This window comes from Gymnogyps californianus, chromosome 28, assembly GCF_018139145.2.
Source record: "Gymnogyps californianus isolate 813 chromosome 28, ASM1813914v2, whole genome shotgun sequence".
Classification (NCBI taxonomy): Eukaryota; Metazoa; Chordata; class Aves; order Accipitriformes; family Cathartidae; genus Gymnogyps; species Gymnogyps californianus.
In genome coordinates, this window is record NC_059498.1 from 7,243,340 (window position 1) to 7,268,103 (window position 24,764).

The 24,764-nt window shown below is 55.1% G+C and overlaps 2 protein-coding genes across 2 annotated transcripts in view; both read right to left on the reverse strand.

Annotated features, from left to right (window-relative positions):
* The window catches only part of GHDC (GH3 domain containing), a 3,278-nt gene extending 3,018 nt beyond the window's left edge, over positions 1-260 (reverse strand). The window contains 1 exon segment of the mRNA XM_050912087.1: positions 176-260. Within this exon segment, the coding sequence (XP_050768044.1) occupies positions 176-260 (85 nt within the window).
* A 5,599-nt stretch (positions 261-5,859) lies between these two features.
* CAVIN1 (caveolae associated protein 1) lies at positions 5,860-24,327 on the reverse strand. Its single transcript, XM_050911726.1, has 2 exons — positions 23,779-24,327; positions 5,860-8,707 (listed from the first exon to the last, which is right to left on the reverse strand). Exons 1-2 carry the CDS (start codon positions 24,196-24,198, stop codon positions 8,042-8,044), a joined length of 1,086 nt encoding a protein of 361 aa, XP_050767683.1. The 5' UTR covers positions 24,199-24,327; the 3' UTR covers positions 5,860-8,041.
* Between the last annotated feature and the right edge of the window lie 437 nt (positions 24,328-24,764).

Genomic DNA, 24,764 nt, shown 5'->3' on the forward strand with positions numbered 1-24,764 from the left:
CGGAACTGGATGCTTGTGCAGATTTCCAGCAGTACAAGTAACGACCACGGGCACCCTGCCACTGCCCGCAGCTGCCCACCCACAGCTCCCGTGCCCCGAGCCCCCGCTCGTCCAGGAGGGGCTGCACAGCACGGGGAGCTGGGCTTCAATAGCAGCTTCTCCAGGCTGGGCCCACGTATCAGATCACTGCCACCTGACGCTTTCAGCAGCACTGTATGTCGTGCTCTTCTGATCTTCGCTGCACGTGACACTTTCCCCATTTTTCCGGATGCTTTTTGTAAAAGGAGAGAAAGGGGAACATCCTGTTGTGGACTGAGACACAGGGAGAAGACAGACACTGGCACCTGACATGGAGTTAGAGAGGTTTTTAGAACTTCACAGCATGAAATAGCCCCAAAGACAGGAGCAACATCCACAGGACATTAACCTTGAACAACAACGCTCTGGTGCAACCCTCAGAGAAGACCACGTGAACCAAGCCTGTTTTCAATGGAGCAATAAGTGAAAGGGAGGAGGAGAGAGACCCTGTCCCATGCAGGCGCCTGTAAACAACAGACGCTCCTTCAGCCTCGGAGTAAGACCTGGCTTGATGTGACAGGGCCTTTGTGGCCCCAGAACTTTTGCTTTCTGCAACTGCAGACCAAGAAGGCTGGGCCGTTAGCCACAGTTCATGGCTGCATACTGGGCATCACATCAAAGCCCCCATTTTGCAGTGGTTTCAGCTCTTTGCTGGCCATTTGTCTGGCTGCAGCAGCACGTGGAGCACTCCCTCTACACGGGCAGCTGTGGTGCACTCACAGCCCTTTTAACTTGGTACTGGAGGCTCTTACTACAGCATGAACCATGCTGCTTCTGGGGGGAAAAAACCCAACAAATACATGGGCCAGGCAACAGCTGAAAACCTACAAGCCACCAGAGTCCCCTGCCTGCCGGTGAGCTCAGCCACCTCATTTCCTATTGCACCACCGCGACGGCACCCCTGCACACGGGGGGTGCTTCACCAGCATGTCCAGAAATGGCAGCCGCTGCCCCAGCCCATCTCCTGCCACAGCAGTGTCCCCAGCCCTGAGCCGAGGACCGGTGCTGCTGGGCCGCTGCTGCAGTATCACCGTCGCAGGGGAGCTGGCTTCCCAGGCAGCCCCCCGCAGCACCGGTGCGGAGCAGCTCGTGGACGGACTTTCCCCTATCAGGCTGCAGGAGCTGAATCAGATGCCACTTCACTGGACCCTTGATCCAAGCAGATCTTCCACAAGAAAGCCACAACCTGGGTATTTCAGGGCAGTACTGGAGCCCCATTCTGCAGAGCACCAAAAGGCCAAAAGCAAAGCCCCCAGGCTGCCGCGCGGCAGTGGCGTTTGGACAGGAATCAGCCACTTCTCACTGCCACAAATAGCTGCAGGATGAGCCACCGTGGCAGCCCGGGCTCCCGCTCAAGCGTGAGATCCTCCCCACCGCAGCGCATGCTCCGCGGCCGCAGGAAGTCGGCGCCCTGCCAGGGCCCCAGCACCGCACACCGTCGTACCGATCCCTGAAAAACAGAACTAGCACGCAGCGAAACACGAGCTGCTCTGCCTCTTCCCACCACAGACAACTCCTCGCAAGGCGAGCGGCTGAGGAAGCAAAGGAAGTCACTGCAGACCACACGCACCAGTACAGAAGAACCACGGCAGGCTCGTCCCACGCAGGAGCGGGGCAGCGGCCTGCAGGGACGGCCGCTGCCTGCTAGCTGTGCCTGCAGCCAGCCCAGGGCAGGACACGGTCTCTGCTCACCATCCCCAGGGGCTCTGCTGCATCCAGTTCTCAACTCAAGGGATCTCTCAGCAGAAGCAGCAGATCACGCTGAATTTTTACAGCCCCCAGCTCAACCGGAGCCTGACCTGGCAAACCCTCCATGTGCCACCACAAGAGCAGCGGGCTGGGAATAGCCTCGAGATGCGCTTTGCTAGAACATGGGCTCATGCCAACAGAGACAGCTCTGCCGCAGCGGGTGACAGGAGGGCATGTGGCCCCGGGGAGGGGGCCCTGAGACAGAGTCAGGGGAGGATGCAGGAGGGCAGGACCGGCTGGGAGCAGGAAGCAGGAAGCAGTCAGGAAGCAGCCGAAAGCCTCCTCTCCCTCCCGACGGGCTGAGAGGAGACCTTGCCTCCTTCAGCGCAACACCGAGCTCCAGCTCCTGCAGCATCAACAGAATGCAGCCAGGCAGCCTGAAGGACCGACTGTCCCGGAGGGAAAGGGTCCCTGTGGTGCTCCTTACTGTCACAGTCACCAGCGCTAGGGAAGCTCTGATGTCATCAGCCCCAACACCCCACGCAGGAGCCTCTCCCCAGCCAGCCCCGCCACCGGGAAGCCTCCCTTGACTGGGTTTAAAGATCTGAGGGTTGAACCTTTCTGATTCCGCTGGGCTTGCTCGTCTCTGCGGTTAGCCTCTCCTCCCGTCTCTGGAACGGAGCCAGGCAGCAACCAATGCAGCCAGGGCCAAGCACAGCATGATGCAAGCCCAGGGGTAAACACGCTGTCCAGAGCTCAGAGCGAAGCTCCTAAAAGTAGCTCAAGAGCTAAAGTTCGTCTTTCTTTAGCTCCCCTGCAAGGGCAGAGCACGAGAGCCAGGCCCGAGCTGTGCGGCGTCACTGGCAGCTCAGCAGAGCTCTGCACACTCCAACAGCCTTATTCAAAACAGGGCTGCTGCCCTGGAAGCAGTCCTGCAACTGCCTTCCATTTGCTTTCCCGTTTCTGGGATGCACCTGAGAACAGCCCTTGCCTACGCCCCAGAAGCAGCAGCAACGACCCCCGGGGCAATGTGTACGGGGGGAATGACCGGAGGGGGCCTTGAAAGGACTGTGGCACTCCTCGTCCCCTGCAGTGCCACGAGCAGGAGGAAGCTCAGTTACCGATAACATTGCATAGATCTCATTAACAGAGTTATCACTGGTGGGAGCATCACAGACTCGTGACAGATGCCATCAACAACGCTTCAGGGGAGCCGTGGTTTTCCAACAAACGGCTGCACTGACACCAGGTGCCTCGCTGCCCCTGCTTCCACACAACCATCAACAGGCTGATAAGAAACTGTTCTTCTACAACAAAGCAGCTAATTGCTCCAGGGAAACACAAGAGCAAGTTTTGAAAAGGCTATTAGGAAAACTTGGCTCCGCTCCTCTGGAGTGTTTTCAAAGCCAGCCCTGGAGGTGGAAAAACCAAGCAAGAGATGCAGAGATTTGCAAAAGGAGAAGAGGGCGACAGCGCAGGGCAGAGGGAGGCTCTGGGCAACCTCGCAGCCACAGCACCGAGTTCCCTGATCAACCCACGGGCCACAGCTGGCTGTTCCTCATGGCAGCTCAGCAGCTCTCCAGGGTCCATCCCAGGAGCTGCAAGTAACGCTGTCACCACCCCCCCGGGGCAGAGGATGCCCAGCCGCACACCCCTCCTGTCCCCTGCCACTGCTGCTCCAGCAGCTCTGACAGATCCACGGGAAACAGCAGAAGAGGCTGCACCGGGGAGCGATGGGGACAGCGATCGCCTTCAGGGTGGAAACGGGGTCAACTGCCCCGACATGCACACACGCAGGCAGGGCCAGCACCCTGCAGATGCAGAAGGGGCCTTCTCCTGTCCCACCCTCCCCACCTGGGACACCACCCCTGCTCCCCGCACTGCCGGTCCTCCGGCTGCACCCCTCCAACAGGCACACACGGGTGCGCACACGCAGCCCGTGGAACAAGAGTCACGCACACCTTGAGTCACGCTCAGCGTTGTGCTGAGCGGCGGGAAGCTGACAGGCAGAGCGGAGGCTGGCAGCAGGCAGGAGCAGTGGGCAGAGCTGTCAGCCCCCGCAGAGCACTCAGGCCACTCGGCCACACAGCTCGTATTCACCCCAGATGCACAACCCAAGAGCTCTGCTCCCACTCCTTGGCTGCTCTGCGTTGCACCTATCATCGCCGGCAAGGACGGTTATCAAACCAAAGCCTGGTCCAGGCAGAAGGCCCCAGGCAAGACGTTGCCAAGCAGTTCTGTTCAAGGGGCGGGTAAAGCTGCAGCCCCAAGCTCACAGCTCTACTAGAGACGTCAGTCAGCTCTTCAAGCCTGGGTCCGCCCAGGTGCAGGACCCTCGGTTAGGCTTTCAGTCTTGATCACAAGTCATTTCATCAGCATGAACATTTCACCACTGGGACAGGCTGCACCAACATGTCCTAAACCCTTGCTCAGGCAATCTCGAGTTCGTGGCCCAAGGGCCATCCTGCAGTTAAACCCCCCAAAGCACACGGACCGTGTGAGAGCCCACCATCCAGCCTCACTGAAACCAGAGCAGGCAGCAGCTCCTCTGGCCCTGCCGCTCTGGACGCTTTTCCCCCTCCAAGAAGCCCATTCAGGCTTTGAACCCTCTGTGGGGGTTTGTGCGGTGTAAGCACACTTCACCGACAGATCCAGCTCTGCACCGGTGCTGGGGGAGCGGGGACCCCCGCGTGCAGCGCACGATGACACCAGCGCCGCGAGAGCTCAGAGTCTCACCAGCTTCTGGGGAGCTGCCCCTGCCCAGCAAGGACTCGCTCTGCGCCTGCTGGGAACTGCGGGAAGGAAAGAAATCCCATTTGCTGTAAGACCAGAGGATTAGGTTAATTAGCAGCTCCCTAATGACGACTCCCCAGGAGCAAGGGGTGCTGCCCTCACCTGCTGCTGGGCGCTCGCTCACGGCGGTGCCAGGCTGGGCCCCACCGCCGGGCCAGGCCGCAGCGGGAGCGAGCTGCCGCCTCCCAGCAAAAGCGAAACCACCGGCTGTCCGCGGCGCCGGCCCCGGCAGCAGGGACAGGCCCCGAGCCGACGGGGGAGGCTCCCGCGAAAGGCCCCCTGCGTGCGGCTGGGGGCTGCGCCCCCCGGCCCCGCAGACACCCGACAGGCCGGAGGCGCTGCGGGAACGGCCCCCCCCCCTCCCCGGCGGCAGCAGCCGTGCCCACCCCGCCCCCGGGCCGCTCCACCGCCCCCCCCCCGCACGGCTCAGCCCCACCGAGGTGGCAGCCCCGGCCCCGCGGCAGCGCCCAGCCCCACGCCAGCTCCGGGGCGGGGAGGGGGCGGAAAGCACACCGGCACCCAGCGCCGGTGGGCACCCAGCGCCGGGCCTGCGCACCCGGGGCCCCGACACCCGGCTCCCCGGTGCCAACCAGCCCCCGGGGCCCAGCACCAACGGGCCCGGGCACCCGGCGGCCCTGGCCGAGTCCCCCGGCACCCCTGAGGCGTGGTCCCCGGCCCCCTCCCGCGCTCACCGGCGGTCCCGGGCGGGGCGGGGCGGCGGCTCCCGGTGCCGGCGACGATCGCGCCCGGACCCTGCCCGAGTGACGAGAAACCTGCTGCCCGCCCGGCCCCGCCCACCCCGCGTCACGCCGAGCGCGGCCAATGGCGGCGCGGCGTTCCCGCTGCCCCCGCGAGGGACGGGCCCTGACGGCCAATCAGCGCGGCCGCCCCGCGTCTCGTCACGGCTGGCAGCGGTGCGGGGGGGGCTGCCCCGTGCCGGCTCTTCCCGGACGGCGCCGCCTCCCGCCGCGGGGCGGCGCTGGGGAGGGGGCGGCGCGGGGCGGCGCGGCGGGGGGGCGGCGGCTGCCGGGAACGGCCGTGCGGGAAACCCAGCTGAGTTCCGGGCAGCGCCCTGACGTCAGCGCGCGGCCCGCGGCCGCCGTCACCGCCTCTTAAAGGAGCAGCGGCGCCGCGGGAGAGCCCTGCGCTCCGCGCCCGGGGCCCGGCAGCGACCCCGCGTGGGGCAGCGGGCCCCGGTCCCGTCCCGTTTTCCCCCCCCGGGGGTGTGTCTCCCCGACGCCCCGGCCACCCCGCTGGTCCCCGCGGCCCGGCCGGCGCCACGAACAGGCAGCACGCGGGTGGTTTAGAAAAGAGACTTTATTGGTTGCGCTGCTCGCCGGGACGCAGCCGCGGGAACGGTCGGGGGCTCGCCCGGGCTCCCGCTGCCCCGGCCCTCCTGCCCTCGGCGCCGGCTGCCCCGACCCCGCTGCTCTGCGAGAAGCAGCAGCGGCGTGAAACCCGCCCGTGGGCCCGCGAGAGGCTCTGCGGGGCGCGGTGACCCGCGGGCCGGGGGCCCACGCCGGGCTGGGGACCGCCGACCTGCCCGCCCCGCGGGCGGGAGGCCGGGCAGGACCCGCGGGCAGCGGGGCAGAGCTGCGGGCAGCCGAGAGCCCGTGCCTCGCGTCCCCGAGCGGGGAGGCAGAGCCCCCTGCCCGAGCGGGAGCCTCGGGGCCGCCCGCAGCCGCCCCCCGGCCCGCCCGGGACTGGCACCGGTGCAGCCTTCTCCGGGGAGGGCGGCTGCGGCAGCGCTGCCCTGGGCAGGCATCTCCCGGGCGCCGATGCAGGCCCCGGCAGTGCCGGCACCGGGACGGGACCCTGGGCCGGGGACAGGCTGGATGCACTAGATAATAAGAAGGAAAATAATTCTTAGAGGAAAAGCAAGTTTATATATTCGGTTATGTTAGCAACAGCAGCCCTCCCTGCTGCCTGGGGGGAGCGGGCTGGGGAGGAAAGCGACTGCGCTCACCGGGAAGGGCTGAGCCCAGCAAGCAGACTGGGATGAGCACGACTGGGTCCCTCCCGTGCCTGCCTGCCGGGATCAGCCTCCCTGGGCGCATCCGCAGCTCCCCAGGCGAAGCAGCCAAGGCGTGCGGCCTCCTGCCTCGCTGCCTGCTCCTGCAGGGCCGGGTCGTGCTGTGGCGGTGGCTGCCTACACGAGAGCCGGAGCGTGGTGGCCCCGGGCTGAGCCGGGGCAGTGCCCTCAAGCTGCAGTGTGCTATCCTAGCGCTGCCTTGCTGCAGGGGACGGGGAGTGAAGCTGCAGAAAGCGGGAAGCGGGGAGGAAAGCGCAGGACGCGGGCACGAGCCTGAGCCGCGCCGAGACCCCTGGAGGAAGCAGATGCTCAGAAATACTCGAGGTCCGGTGCTGGACCGGTGTCAAGGCCGCTCTCTGACAGTCAAGAGCCTCAGGTGGCATCAGCACACCCCATATCCCATCTGGAGAGAAGTCGCAGCCGGTGGTGGCTGCTCCGGCACCGCTGCCGGCACGTCCCCTCTCCCTGGGCAGCCAGCGTGTACCTCGCTGCCTGCTGCCGCCACCCCTGCGGATGTGGAGGGACCAGACCCAGCACCCCACCTCCGCGGTGCTCCCGCTCGCCCACGGCCGCTGGGCATCTGGCAGCCGGATCTGTAACCCAGGCAGGGGAGCGAGCGTGCGCCCGTGCTGCTCCTGCCGCGGCCCCGGGGCTGTCACAGCGACGGCCCCAGCGCAGCGGGGAGGAGCAGCAGGCCCCGGCTGTGTGATGTGCACACAGGCACCCGCGGCAGTCCCGGCAGCAGGACGGCTTTGTGGCAAAGCCATCCTAGGCACTGCCACGTAATCCAGTCCTCGGGAGGGCAGAGAGGAGCAGACCCGCCTGCATGCCACGCGGCTGGCTCAGCTTCACCCGTAACTCTGCCCATCGACAGGACTTGCTCAGCTCTTCCCTCCCGCACGCTGGGTGCATCACAGTTCCTCTGCTCCCGCAAAGGGGCGGCCAGCTTGGGTGCTGGGAGTCTTCCTGCCTGCGGGGATGGCCGTGCAGCCTGGCAGAGGCAGCCGGGGTGGCGTGGGCCGGCGGGCTGCTTGGCAGGAAGCTTTCTTGACACCAGGTCTTTGCTTATGGAGGACGCTTGAGCTTTCCAGGTGTACAGCCGTTATCTTGGTTTTAGCACTCTCCAGCTGGGCCGGGTCCCCGTCGCTCAAAGCCCGTCTTCAGGTCTCGTGCTAGAAGGCTCTCACGCAGCCTGCGGCAGGAATGGTCTCCAAGGGTGATTTAACAGTGTAAGAAAAACAGTCCCGTGTTCCTAACGTTTCTGTGTGCTAAAACTAAAATATAAAATACACCTTGTCCAAGCAGGCAGGGGATTGGCGTCGGCTCTGCAGGGTAGTAAAGATGCATTGTGTACACTTCCCCTGGGGCACCAGGGCAGAGAGAGATCTCGAAATGTGAATGATTACGTGTTCAGCCGTCGTCCACAACCCTTCCGCGCTGCAGCCTGTCCTACTCGCTGTCACTCTTGTCCACCAGTACCGCGTCGGACTCCTCCGTGATCTCCAGCAGCGTGTGCATCTCGGGGCTCTCCCCACGCAGCAGATCCGAGTTTTCTCCCTCCTCTCCACCAACCTCCACCAGCTCCGTGGCTTTCACTTCCACCTCGCCCTCTCTTATCTTCTTGACATGGAAAGTGAAGGGTGGCACTTTGTAGACGGCTGTCTTGGACCTGGCGTAGATGGTGTGGTCAGGGGTGAAAGACTTCCTCAGCTTGTCCCGAGAGGTCTTCATCTTCTCTCTCCTTTCGTTAGTCACAATCTTGGTGCCCAGTTTGTTCATCCTTTTCTCCAGGTTGTGGCGGGTCTTCTCCAAGTTGTGGCGGGTCTTCTCCAGGTTTTCCTTGGTCTTTAGCTTAGTCTTCTCCATCTTCTCCTTTGAGAATGCCTTCTTAAAGTCATCCACTCTTTTCATGCCGCTCCTTTTGATGCGCTCTGCCCGTGACTCTTCGATGATCTCTTCAATCTCCACCTCTTCATCCGAGGAGAGCTGGATGTGGTCCTCCTCTGCATGGTCCTCACCCACAGGCACCTCCTCGCCCTCGCCTTCCTTCTCCAACTTTTCACCCTCCTTTAGAGACTTGCTGATGCTCAGTTTAGACGGGAGCTTCACTTCATCCTGCAAGACACAGAGCGGAGCCAGTGAGACACAGCCAGCCAGCCGCCCCAGCCTCGGGAGCCAGCCCCCCCTGCCCAGCAGCGCCGCAGAGCAGAACCACAGCTCTGGCTCATGGCTAAACAGACCCAGGCGGCGTCAGGCCTGGGCTCATCCTCCCTTAGCGCGCCTCATAAATTACTGTAACGAGGGTCTGCCCTACCCGCAGCAGCTTAGGACTCTGCTGTATTTAAGCTCAGGTATACCAGCTGGTTCCAAACCCATCCGTGAGAGGCAGGCCAGCACTGAAACTGGAGACTTCTCCCTTCCTCCTGGGCCCCTGTCACAGTCCCGTCCCCTCCAGTTTCATCTTCATCCCAGGACCTGGCCATCGCACGCCCCCTGCTCCTGGCCCCCGGAAAGCCCCTGCCTGCATCCTGCCGTGGAGAGGCGCAGGGAACCCACCGGAGCGATGCGGTGCCCCTTTGCTCCCCAGCGCCTGCCCAGAGCCCTTCCCGTCCCCCCCCAGCCCACGGCGTTTCAGCTTCCTTCCCACTGGGTGGTCTTCTCTTGGTAAGACCATTGGCCACCCCCAGGTCTCCGGCCTGGCCAGGATCCGGCCCGCGGTGGCCCCAGGCACAGCGTGGTGCTGGGCTGCAGATGGCAGCACAGTTCGGAGCCGGGAGTCCGGCCACGCCGCCCGGCGTGCACATGCTGGCCTGGCCGACCCCGGGCTGCGCTCAGACTTTCCCAAGGCCTGCAGGATCCAGATGTGGGGCTGGGACATCTCTTGGGATGCAGCAGGCAGCCCTGTTTTTCCCATTTCTCCACTGGGGAATAAGTTAGGGAATTTGTCCGAGCCCGTATCTGAAGACGGCAGAGACGGCGGCCCCGACTCGCACAGCTAGGTCTGCAAGGTTACGCTGTCTCTACTCGGGACAGGGGGTGAATTCATTCAGCTTCTCCGCTCTCCCGGGTCAGCCAAGTTCCTGATCCTGGTGGCAGAGGACAAGCATGTGCCCGGGAGAGGGGCACAGGTCTGGAGTGGGATTGGTTTTCATCTGAGCAGCACATAGCGTGCGTCCCTGCTGCAATGAATCACCTCTCTGTTCCCAGGACAGGCTGGAAATAGCCCATCACTGTACGAAGCGTCACAGCTGCAGGGCTGCAGCCCACGGCTCAGAAATTTATTGCCTGAGTGGTTTTAATCTACGGAGCTGGGTGGGAAAGGTGTGGAGCTGCCAAGACGAGCGCTGTCAGAAAGCCAGCAGCAGCCGAAAGGCAGCGTGTGGAACGGGCACGCCGAGAGCGGAGATGCTGGGCTGAGGTTTGGAGAAAAGCCTGGGCAGCAGGATGGCCGGGAGCCATTCCCAGCCCCGGGGCACACAGGAGCTGAACAGAGCAAGGACGGGGGATCCCAGTCCAACACTGGCAGGAGCAGGGGCCAGTGAAATCAAGGGACAGACCGCGGGGTACCCCGAGTGCTTGAAGTGCGTGGCAAATGCCGGCAGCAACTCGCCTTCCCCCGGATTGGGGATGCCGGGAGCGGAGCTGCCCTCTGTCCCGGGAGGGTGAATTTGCCGTGGCGTCTCCCATGCAAGGTTGCACGCTCTGCGTTTCACACTTGCACGGCAGTAGCCACTGCACCAACGCAGCCATGAGCTAACGAGCTACGCAGATGTCAAGAGCCAGGACTCTCGTGATGGTCAAACCGCCGAAACAGCCGCTGAGGCCCGGCCCCGCTGAGCCGCGCCGACTCCGGCCATGCTTCTGCGCAGGTTTCTCTGGTGCTGCCGCAGCAGAGGACGTCCCGATCCCTTGCGCAGCGCTGGAAGGGACGGCGTGTTTGCACGCCCGCGCCCTGAGCGCTCTCCCACCACCGCACCGACACGCTGCTGCTCCGGCTGACCAAGGTCACCGCCACGCTGCTGCTCCGGCCTGAGCCCGCAGTTGGTGGCAGGACAGGACGGTCCCTCTGCAGACACGGGGCTGCTTGGCTCAGCCAGCTACGCTGTCCCCAGCTCTTCCTTCCCTTACACCACTTGAGAACTGACATAAGCTTATTGAATGCATTGACTCCAGCGCAGCTTCGCCTGGGTGAAATTCAGATACCTTTAGCTGCTTTGTCGTTCTTCCCCAAGCCCAGGACAGCACTGTTCCTTGGGCAAGCTGAAGTTCTGGAAACATGAGGGCATCTGGGGAAAACTTTGTGAACAGTGAAAAGTCAGCTCTGCGGAGCACTGGGCTCAGTGAAGGCGACTCGGGCTGCAGCGTCCGTGGTCAAAATGCAGAGTCTGCCAGAGCAGGGGTTTCGTTCTGGGTTTTATTCAGAGCAGAGAGCTGCACTGGGCAAAGCTCTTCACCCTCCGGATCACAGCTCAGGTCCCAAATACTTTCTGGAGATTAAGGTGAAGTGGACAACGTGTTTTCTTCATTTGATTAGCCACTTCAGGAGAAAACAATACACATGCTCTCCAGAGGGTCAGGTCAGTCCAGAACAAATGCACATCACTGGGAAGGCAGGGATCCTGTTCTCCACAACAACACCTGCTGGAGCAATCCCAGAGACTCCTGGGGACCCTGCCCCGCCAGCCGAGAACATCAGGAACTCCAGCCACTTCCTTCCCTCCGAGTCAACACAATGAGCCAGAACAAAGGCATCCCCCTCTCGCCTGGCACGCTGTCACTGGAAACAGGCCATATCCTGCAAACTCAGATACTTATCAGCCCGTTAGCTCCAGAACATGTGTCTGCAGAAAGAAACACCACCTCAAAAACTCCATGTCTGCCACATAAATAACCGCCTTTCCTCGTGTTACACCGGCAAATCCACCTTCTGACTGAATTTTCTGATGTGGCTGAATGGGCTGCACCAGCAACACACCCATCGGACCTCGGCAGCATCCTGCAACTCTTTCCTCACAACTGCGAAGACGCGGCCAGCAGCAGCTCCCGGTCCGTGGGACAGCTGGAGCAACCCCTGTCAGGGTGACAGTGCGGGTCTCTAATCCCTGCCACTTCACCCCAAAAACAGCAACGGCCCGGCTGTTTGATCCTAACTCCCACAGACTGCACTCATGTACAGACCCACACTTCTGCTGTCCCACGCACCGTCCCCGCAGGCAGCTGCCCGAGCCCCAGCCCAGCAGCGCTCACGGACTTGGGACTCTGCTCACGCCTCTTTCAGGAGGCACCCTCGTTGCTCAAACACGGAGGCGAAGAGGGAGCACAGCTATTGCCATAAGTAAGGATGCCTCCAATCCCAGCCTCCCCCCTCGAGACTGTTCCCGAGAGCTTTTCTCCAGCTGCGCTTGGGAAACCCTTTGCAACCTTCACCCGGCCCCTTTCCTGCAGGGCCAGGGTGACAGGATAGCGTGCCCGCTGCAGGGCTGTCAGGCCGGCCGAGGGCCCCAGATAGTGCGTCCCTCTTTCCTATGCCTGGTATAATTCCTGCATTTTTTTCCCCTGACTCTTCTTCAATCTGATTGCTTACCCGAGCCGTAGATAACCAGCTGGAGGACAGCTGGTGGATTTTCAGCGCTGTGCGCCGTGGGTCACTTTCCCGACTCAAAGCCCACCTGCATCTAGGGAGCATTCCTGCTGGTTTAGCGGGCTCTGGCTTCTGCACAGGACAGCTGGTGCGAGAACGACCAACAGCTCTGGCACGTCTTAATGGGGACAAGTACATTGCTGCTGAGCATCCCTCGCATGTAGCTCCCCACCCGCACCCAGGCACTGCCCAAATGCCACCGCGGGTCTCCTCCTCCCTGCTTGAGAGGTGTTTCTCCTGTGGAGAAGGGGAGCTGCCCGGCGCGGGCAGAACGTGCCTACAGACACAGCCACGTCTGCCTGCGGTGGAGGACAATGGGACCTCGCTGGAACAATCAAGAACCATCCCGGGACTACGGGTGGCTGCTACACAAATCCCTGCTCCGGGCAAGGCACTGTAGCCTGTGCACTTTATTTCACTCATGACTCATCCAGATGAGCCACATTTTTAGCACCAGGCATTCCAACTACTCTATTTTTACTGGGAAAAAACTGACCCTTGAAGTGGGAGAGTCCAAAATCCTGGGTCTTGGCATCCCTGCCTGTTGGGGTGTTCAAACCCTGGCTCCCAGTCAGGAGATGCAAACCCGCTCTGTTCTCTAAGACAACTTGAATCCAGCTGGCACAAAGACAGCGGGTAAACAAGATTTCTCAAGATTTTTATACCAGCAGAAGAAAAATCTTCCTGCTCTGTGCACAAAGCAGAGCTACGCTCAGCAGAAGGACAGGCAGCGTCTGCGTGCGTGCTGGGCCTGAGCTCGCTGCCCTCTGATGTGCTTCACACAAAGGTTCAGCTCTGATTCAAGTCCTGTTTTTCTTTTACCCGTTTGCAGCGTGCGGCCCCCCCAGCCCATTTCACAATCCGACGCGTAGAGCTGTGCTGTCCCTGCGGCACAGACCTCCCCGGGGGCAGCGGTTTACTTTGGGAAGCTCCCTCCCGCTGGCAGAGCCCATGGGACTGGCAGAGCCGATGGGACTGGCAGCCCGATGGCCTGCAGACCTTGCGGGCACCCGGAGGGGCCCCGGTGCCCGTACCCAGCGTCGAAGGCAGCTGGCTGCCGGCCGACGGGTGCTGGGCTGCTCTGTATTCCTCCTACTTCAAACAGTTCAGAGCTGTTAGATCTGCCGGGCGGACCAGCCTCTGCCTTGCTCCACTAAGTGGGCTTTTTTATCTGACATTGTTTTCAAGCCTGAGTTCCCTTGCAGTGAGTCACCCAGGCGCCCGGTATGGTCATGTACACACCGCCTGGTTGCTACAACACATGTAAACATTTCCCCTGTCATATAAAAGGCCAATGAGACACAAAGCTGAGCTGCATTCCCAGCCTAGCAGAGCTCTTCAAGCACTGCGGAATCACCAGCAAATCTGGGGAACATTCCCAAAATGCGAGAAGGGCTCCTGGATTGCTCTTGAAGAGGCTTTTATCTTATGTCAGCGTGTAAAAAACAGAGTCCCAGAACTCCCAGCCACTCCAATCTCCAGTTTGAAGGTTTAATGGAAGATTTTTCACACGCGCATGCTAATCACATCTGCAATTAATTTCATTCAGTTATTTTTACACAATTGCAACAGCACAAACAGTTGAGTTTGGTTGACATGCAGCCATAACATGCAGAACATGACCAGCTCACGTCCCCGGGCTCTGCTATGACCAAAAAGAGCTGATCCCGGCTGCTGCTGGGTGAGCCGGAGCTTGCTGCACCTCCTGCGCCACGCCAGCCCTTCCTCTGCCCACCCAGGGCAGGTCAGCCAAGCCCTGGCCTGGGGGGAGGCTGAGGGAGGATTAAAAGCATCTGGGCAGAAGACAGCCTTCCAGGTCAGATCGAGCCCTGCCAGAGAAGGAAAAGTTCTGCTCTCCCGTTGCCACGATAGCTGCTTTGCTCTGCCAGTCCTTAGAGGACGCTTTTCTGTGCTGACCTTCCATCAGTGTCACGGGAAGGAGGATTCAGTTATTCCTCAGTAACAACACCACACCTGATAAGCACCCACAGCCTAGCAGAGCTCAGGGATGTAACGGTGCCCTGCACAGAGAAGGGGAGGGCTGTGCTTTCTTCTCCAGTGCCTTGTTGGAGCAGACTTCTGTGGAGATTGTAATTGCTATCAGACTCTCTTGCTACATCACAAAAACCTGCCTTTTTTAAAAATCTTGTCACTCTCCTTGAAAAGCAGACGGTTCCCCTGGCAGCTTCCCCCAGAGACCCCGATTCCCGGGCTGAGTTCACCTTCGCCTGGCTCCCAGGGCAGTCCTGGCCACCGACTGACGTGGCCGTTCCCACCGGACACCGCTGCTCGCCCCACCGGGTGACCCCCCCAAAGGGCAGGCAGCTTCGGGTATTTTCTCCAGTAGCCACACCATAAGAGGAAGGCTAACAGGGCACTATGCTGTTACCAGCAGCCCTTGTGGCGTGAAATAAGTGTTAGATGAACGGCAGTTACAGTCACCACCGGGTCCAGTCTGTGTGCAGAAGCCTCGCTCCCAGTGAACAGCGCGGGGGGGCTGCCGCCGCACCGAAACGGACGCTGCAGTGCCCACCTGAGGCAACTGTAGTTTTACGTCACACAATTTGTGCTCTCTGCCTGCCTTTTATCTATTTAAAACAACAACTTCAAACCATTTCACAAACGCTTATAAACTAAACCTGACAAGAAGCCTGAGGAGGTAGGTATTATCAGGTCTGTATTTCAGAGGGAGAAACTGAGGCTCAGAAAACAGGTAGGATTTGCCCAGTCACAGCAGACGCCAGCAGAGCCAACTGCTCCTGGCTGCTAGCCCTTTGTGCAAGCCATACAGCAATTCCTCCTGCCCAGATCGCAGAGGTAGCGCACAACGAGTCCCATAGTGCCTGAGAGAAAATCGCAGCTCCTCACCATCCATTATAACTAGGGCAGCAGCATGCAGCAAGCAGCAAGCAGATTAGTCAACAAGCGGAGGCATTTCTGCCAACTGAAAGATCAGCCTTGCAGGTCTGAAGGCTTGCAGCAGCCACAAGCGGGCGGAGAGGCAAAGGCTCTGGGATCAGCAGCTTTCAGGGTGTCAGAAGAGGCTCAAAGCGATCTTCAGGGGGTACTCCTGCTGAGGCCCTAAATGCTGCCTCCTCGCACGTCTTCTGCTGATTTGGGCCATGGCACTTTCCGCAGCGCGGGCAGAGGGAACCGTTCCTGGAGACGGCTCAGAGGGCAGTCCCTGGCGAAGACTCAAAGCGCACACTCTGGATCTTCTCGGGCTAAGACGAGGAAAACTGTGTTTCAATGGCCGGCGGAAAGGAAGCACAATGGAAAAAACTTACCTGTCCCCGCTGGGAATCTGATCAGGAACATCGCCAACAGAGTAATCCGGATTAGCATGAGAACAGGCAGAGAGAAAAGGCACAGGGGTATGTTTTGGGAAAGGGAGAAGCCAGGTAGCAAAATTTGACAGAAAAGACAGTCAGCAAAGATTTATTAGAAGGAAGAGTGTCCTGCTCCAATTTACAGCAGGTTGTAGGAGATGCAGAATCCCTTCCATGGTTTCAGGCACGTTTACACCAAACACTGCCATAGGGCCAGATTCTGCTCTCTTTTCACACTGTTGTGTGACCATCAGAGAGTGATTTGATGTCAGCTGTTCTGGACATAGCTCCGATTTCTGTGGTGTAGCTGAAAGCAGAGTTTGCTTGTATGTGTGAGATTATGAAAAGATAGTGATTTTAAACCCCTATGTTTATTAATTCAAATACACAAGCTGGAGAGATTGAAACAGCCGGGTGTGATTCCCGAACTCCATCCGCTGGTATTGTACTGACCATACCCTAAACCGACGCTGGACAATACCCAGCAGCTTCCAGACGTCTATACCCAGTGACAGAGCAAACATGCTCACCGCAAAATCAGGCACAGCCTCAACTCTTATGTTCCAAAGGCTGGACAGATTTTATTTCCAATGGTGCCAAGAGGTCCATAAAAAGACAAGCCTTGAGTCCTTAGAGAGAAGACTACTGAATCCTGCAGTAATAACTCACTGAAGAATACTGCTGAGACAAAGGAAAAGATCCAAAATATGAAGGGGAAAAACAAAATAGTTTGGGATTAGGTAAATGTTAAAGGGATGAGCTAGTTCGTTCTCAAGTAGTATCTCCCTGACGAGCAGAAGTCCTTCTACCCTCTGTAATTTTGTGTATTGTGCAATCTTCTTGGCACTTTTTTCTATCAGGCGCGTCTAGTTACTCTGTGTCCTGGAAGCTATGTCCTAAAAGGCTGTTATCTTCTTCATTAGCTGGTGGGAATGAGCAGCATGGTGCAGGCACTGGAGCTAGTTCAAACCTGATGGTGAAAAGCAAGGGAGGAATGGTGCGGAGAGAGGAGGAGGCTGTGTTTGGAAAAGTGCTTTTGCCTAACAGTGAGTCAGAAGAAAGGCAGAGCTGTAGGAAACAGAAGTAAATAGATTGCAGAGTGAAAAGGCTTTTTTTTTTTTCCCCCCTCTGACAGCAGAAAAAAGTTTTGATCCTATTATCAGTCTGTTTGTACAACTGGCTTTACTCTCAGAACTGCTCCTCCCGGAAAAACCTGTCTCAACTGATTAATAACTCCAGAGCTGTTTCTGAACAGCAAACCAGTAAAGATGGAGCTTGCATTACAGATGATTTGCAGATAGATCTGTGCTGATACTGATATTTGCATTCTCACATAAAGCTATAGACTAAACATCCTGAGACTTTTTATTCTAAATATTTGATTTTCCCTCATGGACACTGAGCATCTTTGTTTCTGGTCTTTGTCTTATCTTGCAGCTGGACAGTGGACCCACAATTCTTCAGGTACTTTGTAAGCTGTAGAAGATCTTGCGGAATCAAGAGGACAACATTATCCCAAACAGGATAAAAGAGGGCTAAGCATGTGGCCGAAAAGCTTACGAGTCTTTGCCATGCTTTACGTGGGTCACAGACGCATCGCAGTACATCAGAGAGTTGAGACTGCATAGTCCTCTACTCATTACTTAGATAGGGACAGCACATGACGCTTCTGGGTAGTGTAGCAAGAAGCCGCTTCAGCGAAGACGCAGGAACAGCCCCCAGTTTCACCAAGTCTGTGCCTAGGTCAAGCAGTACGTTCTTTGGAAAAATGGCTGTGTTAGACTGAGCGCGGTCGCTCACTCCTCCCGCCTGCCAGCCCGGCAGAAGCTGTGTGCCTTGTCTGGAGCTGGGACGGGGTGACAGCGCGCGGTGAGTCACCCACGGCAGGCTCAGTGCCTGCCTTGTGAGCGACGCTGAAGGACGCAGAGGGACGCATGCCAGCTACAGAGCGTTCGCATTCACATAAAATGGGGGAAGTGGCGGTAATACGCAGGAGTACCACTTCTCCCACGATGCTCACACCCTTCCAGCGTTCCGCAGCACCTACAACACTGCGCAGCTTTTACCGTCTACCGGTCAAATTCCCACCCAGGGTACACTGGAGACTCACGGGACTGTGTCTTTCCAGAGAGAGGCACGGTCTGAGCACTGACTGGCTTCTTGAATTCTTTGGTTTCTAATCCCAGACCTGCAAACTTGGTTACGTCCAGCCTTAGAGAGTTTTTCCTGCTGTGTGTCCATGATGGGTTAATTTGTTTTTGCTGACGGCTCATATCTAGCTTAAGAATGGGAAAATGAGCCACAATCTCACTGGAAACTAGAGCACTCCAGTCACCTAGCCCAGTGAGCACGGCCGGCAAATTCTGCACTTCATTATGCTCCCGTGTGCAGTGACCCCACTGGCATCACACAGACGTCATGATGGATGCTTAGATCCACTGCTGACAGGCACAAGAGCAGCCTGAGAGAGGAATATGTGATCAGAAGGAATATTACCTTTGGTTTTATTTTCCTGAGCATTTAATCGTCCCATCTAACCCTATGCCAAGTGGCTGAGCAGCCTCTGGCCCTTTGCTCTGAGACAACTTATTGCAGCACAGCTCAGTATGTAACTACAATGCTGAAAGGATTTCAGCAAAGCAAACAGTCCTGGCACTAACTGCTTGTAAATAATACCTGAGCAATGAAATATTAATGCAGTTGATGCCAGGCTGCAACAGAGAAATCCATGCTCCATAGCTGTCTTTTGGTAGAAAGACCGATAATCTGCACTAAGAAAAATCCTAGAAGTGAGAGCTATTAACATCCTGAAATTTTTTTGAGACTCAGTCTCCTGTGAATTGTTATCTTGAGACTCTTATAATTCAGTAATGTGCAGAGAATATGAAGGATTCTTTGCACATCAGGACGTTAACATGGTGCCCCTTACGATGGATGGAGAACATGCGGCTGAATCCAGCACTGCAGCCCAAAGGAACTGAGTTGAACGATATTTCTCTCCTTCCCCTGGGATGGCATTTTTTCACCTCTAATTTTGCTACTTCTGTGACCAAAAGCAGGAGAACAGAAGGGAAGAAACAATAGCTTTCTGGGCTAAGACCCCTGTATTCCAGCAACAAAGACAAAGGATCTTAACTCTTAATTAATGAGTATCAGTTTGTATGGTTCCGATTTTTTGTGGTATTTAACAAAGGCTTCATGATTAATTCTCTTTCGTATTTCATTTAAGAACAGAATAAAATAAAGCGAAAGCAAATCCAGCACCAGAGGAATATCCTGTCCCCATCGACCACACCAGAACTGTCACTGGGTGAGGCGTTTCTTGGGATTTGACAGGTTGCTGATGCACAAACCCGCCAGCGAGAAGCTCACAGTAATTCTCTGCCGAACCTGGGACAAGAACAGTTGTGGCTACAAAGGGAGCGGCTTTTGAGTGGATTCACAGCAAAACGAAACCAGCCTTTTATTTTAAAGTATAAGAAAATAAATAGAAAAACCACTGGCTGCTGCAATGCAAATCTCTGCAGTGAACCACTGGGAAAAACTGATGCTACGCACAGTGCTGCTCCGGATCCAGAGAGGGACTCACGTTCAAGCACAGCGCGCTCCTAAGCACACGGAGCCAAGCAATCTTGCAGGAAAAGCGTAACATGGGTGCCTAGTGCCCATGCCTGTCCCCAGTACTGTCATTCAAATTTTATTTGAAATTTCTGTTGATTCTTTAAGGCTTGTAGTTGGGCAAGCTCCACTGAATCCAGGGCATGTAACCCACACAGGCTGTTCTTTGGGACTGCAGATCACGCTGGCTCTCACGAACCCCCTGCTGTCATTAGCGACATTAAAGTTTTTGTTTCAGAATGATTAATTTGAAACAAAACCATGGCTCGGGGCAGCTGACATACTGTTTAGGAAGTGGAGAAAGGCTGCAGCCCAGGGGCAGTGGGTGCGGCGGCTGCAGTACAGGGGTTTGTACGCCCTGTGCTCCCTGCCCCGTGCTTCTCATCAGACCCCTGAGCTCATGTTCTTTTCCACACTCTCTTTTGAGGAGCACAGACCTAAAAACGAGGTAGTCCAGGTCTGGCCTGCGAATCTGTGGCGTTAACACGTGGGTTTGAAATGCATCCCTCCTCCCCACGAACGACGATCTTGCTGCTCTCGTCCGTATAAGGCCCACTCAAGGCACAAAAGCCAAGCTGTGCTATTTATATTTCCTCGTCCAGCCCTACCTACCCTACACATTGTACGGCTGAGATTCATGTTCTACCCCGCTCTCGTAACCGCCCGGCCCTTCCCAGAGAATCTCCACGTCTCACGAGGCTCTGAGCGGCCGCCGGAGTCGGCTGAAGAGCAGGGGAGCCCCGCGGGAGCCCCGAATCTGACAGCGTGGGGAGCAGCCCCTCCGCACACCTTTGACAAAGGCCGCTCTCTTTCCAACAAACAATGCCGCGCATCACGAGCCAGACTTGCCTCGAGCTCGGCGCCCACATGAGCCTCAAAATAAAGGACCGGCACACTCTAGAAATTCAATACTCAATTTGTGTGCCGAGTGCTGCAAGCATTTGTCTGGCTGTAAGAAAATCAGGCCTTTGACATTTGCAGGAATAAGTTTAATTGTCAAAAAATGTTTGGAGGAAAAACGCCGTGCTTATGTAAGTGCTGACACGTGCCGTTCTTAAGACGAATGTGGCACGCTGACTGGTTTTAGAGCAGTAGCTTTTTGCATAGGACATCCATTATTTAATCATGAACTGTAGTAACCAGCCCCAGATTCTTGTGTCCTAAAACCCAGAGGTTTGGGACGAAGTCACTTTAATTTGTTTTTATTAGCAACCACTCTAACCAAATTTGTTGGTGTCCTAGTTTCTCTGAAAGACAGGAGCCCAGGACAGACGGCACAAAGGAAGCACTGAGGAGCTCTGTTCCCGTGGGCTGCTAATAAGTGCATGTAGTCATTTGACATCAGACTTTTTAGGAAGGCAAGTCCTGTTTACGGTAAGAGTACTGAACTTCTGTTTACACAGCAGCTTGTCAAAAGTCTGTCACCTTTGCTTTTGGTAGGCAAGTTTGCAGAACAAAAAGATGTGGTAATTTGGAGGGGGGTTGGTTTTTTCAAATTTTATTCTCAAGAATCGATCTAATTCCCTACATTAAGTCGATAAAAAAAACCTCTTACCTCGGCAGAAATCAGACCAGCTCCTGGCAAAATCAGATAAAAGTGTATTTGAGAGAGCGAGCAAGTGAGAAAGCACATGCACGTATATACGTGACTGCGAGTAACGGCCCGTAAACATTCTGCTTAATGCCTCACCCTTAGCCGGCCCCAGTGGAAGTGATTTTCAGCTCTGCACTTTCTCCCCCAAAGTTTGAAACTACACAGGCAGATGTGCTCTAGGCTCACCTCCACAGGTTGAGCTTTTCCTGAATAAAGTTTGGTTTTCGTTTCCTCCTAATCGAACAGCTAGCAAAATACAACTCTCGCATGTAGTTTGACCGCTTCTCCCAAGGTGCCCAAAGGTCTTACTTGCACTCCTGAAATAGTCCCTCCGTAACTGCTGGAGACTCAGTACTCAACGCTGAGAGAATAATCAAACATCTATGACCGGTAAAGAGCTGATTTATCTTTACCTCCTTTTATTTCTTCATACCACAGAATCATGCAATATTAAATCCCTATAGAGCATGACTACTGTTTTACTCGGCTATCGTGCTCGAAAATAGCCACCGCTGGTTTCATGTAATATTTTACGCCTCTCAAGGTGAGTTTATCTCTTGTTCTCCAAAAGAAAAGACTAATAAATCTTTGCATTTTTAGCCATAGCAACTGAAAATGCAATTGCACAGGAAAGTTAATCACAGCTTTCCAAAGGCAGCTTTTTCTGAGTCAGAAAGTAGTAATAATGTTGCTCACCATCACAGAATTAATTACATTATCAAGAAAGTATCTAACAAACTTTGATAGGTGGTGGGTCTTGAGAAGTGAAACACTGAATTAGAAAAGAGTTGGTTTGTAATTTTTTAATTTTTTTTTTTTAATGATAGACACAGTTAGGAAAACACAGTGAATTTTCCTCATTTAAACTCCCAGGGTGGAGCCCATCATAAAGTTTTGGTTTTATAGACTCTTGATGCATTTTTTAAAAATTTCATTATTATTAATGCTGAAACACAGAAGGATATTAGTAAATGGGTAGTCCAGTGGGAATCAACAAGGCTTCTTGCAACAAATAGCATTGTTCAATATCAGTAAAGCGGCTGAACATCATCCTCGATTTGATAAATGCCTTCACAAGGTACACACAAAAATATCACTTCTTTCTGTACAGAGTTTTATTATTTAAATGCGTTAGCATTATCTGTTTTGCATAATCCCAGACAAAGTACCACTCTTGTCATTGATGTGCCTAGAATTACTGACTCTGATAAAATATTCATATGAATAAATCGGGGCACAAAATTGTAACGTGATGTTTTTGCACAGTTGTTAGGAACCGGGTCCCTACCCTTTGTGGCAAGGTCCGCTCAGGCTTCCTGCAGGAGCGCGAGGATTTCCACGAGGGCGCAGAAGGCTCCATTTCACATGAAGCAAACCTGGAGAATTTCTCACTTGTGCTCTGTGGCCTCACAGTCAAATCACACTAAATTCCATGCTGGGAAATTGTTCCGAATTACAAATCATTCTTTTTTTTCCCTAGTATCTTCATGATTCACCAAATCCCTGCCGTAGTCCCCTGTCAACTGATTCGCTCAGAAGCTGCTCTGTCCTCATTACACCAGCAAGAGCATTGCCCCTGATTTCCTTTAGAAGCAGGATTGCTTTTTCATATTCAAAGAGAAACGCTACTCAATATTCATAAGCAACAGCAAACCCAAACGAACAGCTCACAAAATGACACTCTCACGATGTTTAGGATGCTTCCGAAGGACCTAGAAGCTTGCCAACTTCCTACCTATTTCCGTAACCCACAAGGAATGTTATGTTTAAACAATTCCCTTCACTCTTTTCCTTTTGCAATGTTTGTTGCTTCTGCAGTACATTTAGAGTTCTATTTTATTTTTCCATGGATAGATCTATCCTCCCCCAAAAGCCTGATACAAAGAGCTTGTAATAAATATATAGATATAACTGGTTAGGCTGCCTGTATGATCTGAATAGGCTCGAGTATTTCAGCCTTTCAGGCATGATAAAACTACAAATGCTTAAGCTCTGAATCAGAGAGTTACACAGGCCCCCGTACTTGTTAGATTCCTGAGCCTCTTATGATCAGCTCTCCCTTCAAACCCTGTAGTAAGAAGCGTTTTCCCCTTTTTTCTGTTTTTCTTCTCTCTCTTCCTGTGATCAGCACTAGATGCTTCTCTATTTGTCCCTGACGCTGTCTATTATTAACCCAGAGGCTTCTAACTGAATCATTAACTATTTCACTCACTTTTCTTCCATGGCCCAATATAAGAGTTTGCTTTGATAAGGAAGACTAACTCCAGACAGGAAAACTGACAGAAACATATTCCTCTCTTTCTTCTTGTTTAATATTAAAGGAAAAATCCAACGCTTAGTGCAGGGGTTGAACATCAAGCAAACCAAAGCTGTTATTGAAACCAGACAACTAGAAGATTCAAGACTCGCAGGTTGCAGAAAAAAGAACGTGGAAATCTGTACAAGCGCAACGGCAAAGGCAGACCCGAGCACTAACGAGCTCAAGGAGCTGATCTGTATTTTCTCTAACGTCTCTATCTGTCCTAGTCAGTGTGATTAACCCCGATGCTGGGGTTACTGTCTCTTGTTGTTATCAGATGCATGTCACAAATCTGAAATATTATCGCTCTCCACGTAGCAATACATATGTTGCCTCTCAGTAGAAAAGACGTTGGCAGATGGATTTACAATACCCCCTTCCAGAACCGAGTGCATTCTTGTTCTTTTTTTAGCAAAGCAGTAAAATGAGGTTATTTTGATACTTCTGGTCCATCGCAATGAGTGCTTAGGGCCGTTCTCACTACCTTCCTGTTAAATGTAGCAACTCTATCAAACCTTGTCTTAGAACACATAGACAATGTTAACTCATGAATGAGAGAGCTACTTCGGACCCGCCTCAGTTTGGACTGCCAGACAGTCAGGGGAGTTTGGGAGAGTAACGGACTGACCATGCAGTGTGGCAGAACCCTTAGCAAAGAAAACACCCACTAACAGGACATTAAGAAGTCGTGAAATAGCTCCTTACCTGGTAGATCATGACTTTGAAGTTTCTGCGTTTCAGGAGCTCCGCTTCGTTGGCCTCTAGCTTCTTTATCTGCCCAGCTTGCTTTTCCAGGTTCTGCCGAACGGTTTTCACGTTGACGCTCACCTTGCGCACTTTTTCCAGCATCTTGTTCACGGTGTTGCTGGTGGTGGTGTGTGCCTTTGTCAGCTTGGTTAATTCTCCTTGGATGCTGGTCACTGCGCTATCCATCTCTTGCTGTCTCTCCTCCAGCTGTGTTTGGGTCAGCTGGATCTGATCCACTGCTCCAATGATCTTGTCCAGAAGGGTCAGCACCATCACACCATTGATCTGGTCTGATTTGATGGGTTCTTCAGGCACTTGCTCTTCTGAGGCATCAGAAGCAGTTGGTGGTTCGATAATTTGCAGAGTAGTATCCTCCATGATCGCTTGGGAGTCCTGGCTAGCAGAGCCTGGAGAAGCTGTCACTGCAGGGAGAGAGAGGAGGGAAAACTAAACCCGAGCCTCAGCTAAACTCTGCGCTGGGAGACACGCCAGAAATGGAGAGCACAGTGTGTGGATGTCTGTGCTGAAATTCAAATGGCACAGCTCTGCAAAGCCGGCCAGTGAAACTGCCCTGCAAAATTTTCCAGGCTTGCAGGTCATTGGCTGACTCCACCTCAGCTATATAAAAGGAGCCCGCTGCCAAATGCCTGATGACCCACCCTTTCTGAAATGATTAAAATAGTTGGAGGGGAGGCGATGGCTTTGCATGCAAACACAGGCACAGCTCAGCGAGGAATGCAAAGCTCTGAAACTGCAACCGCCTCTTCTTTACCATAAGGCTAAAGGCACTATAAGTAATGAGGGGAAAAAACAAAAACCTTGAGTAAACGGCTCGGGAAGCTGCTGGAAAGAAAGCAACCCCATCTGGGCACAGCTGTATACATTAAAGGAAGGCTGGTTTAACAACTGCACACGGTAAATTTCAGCTGGAAAATTCAGATCTT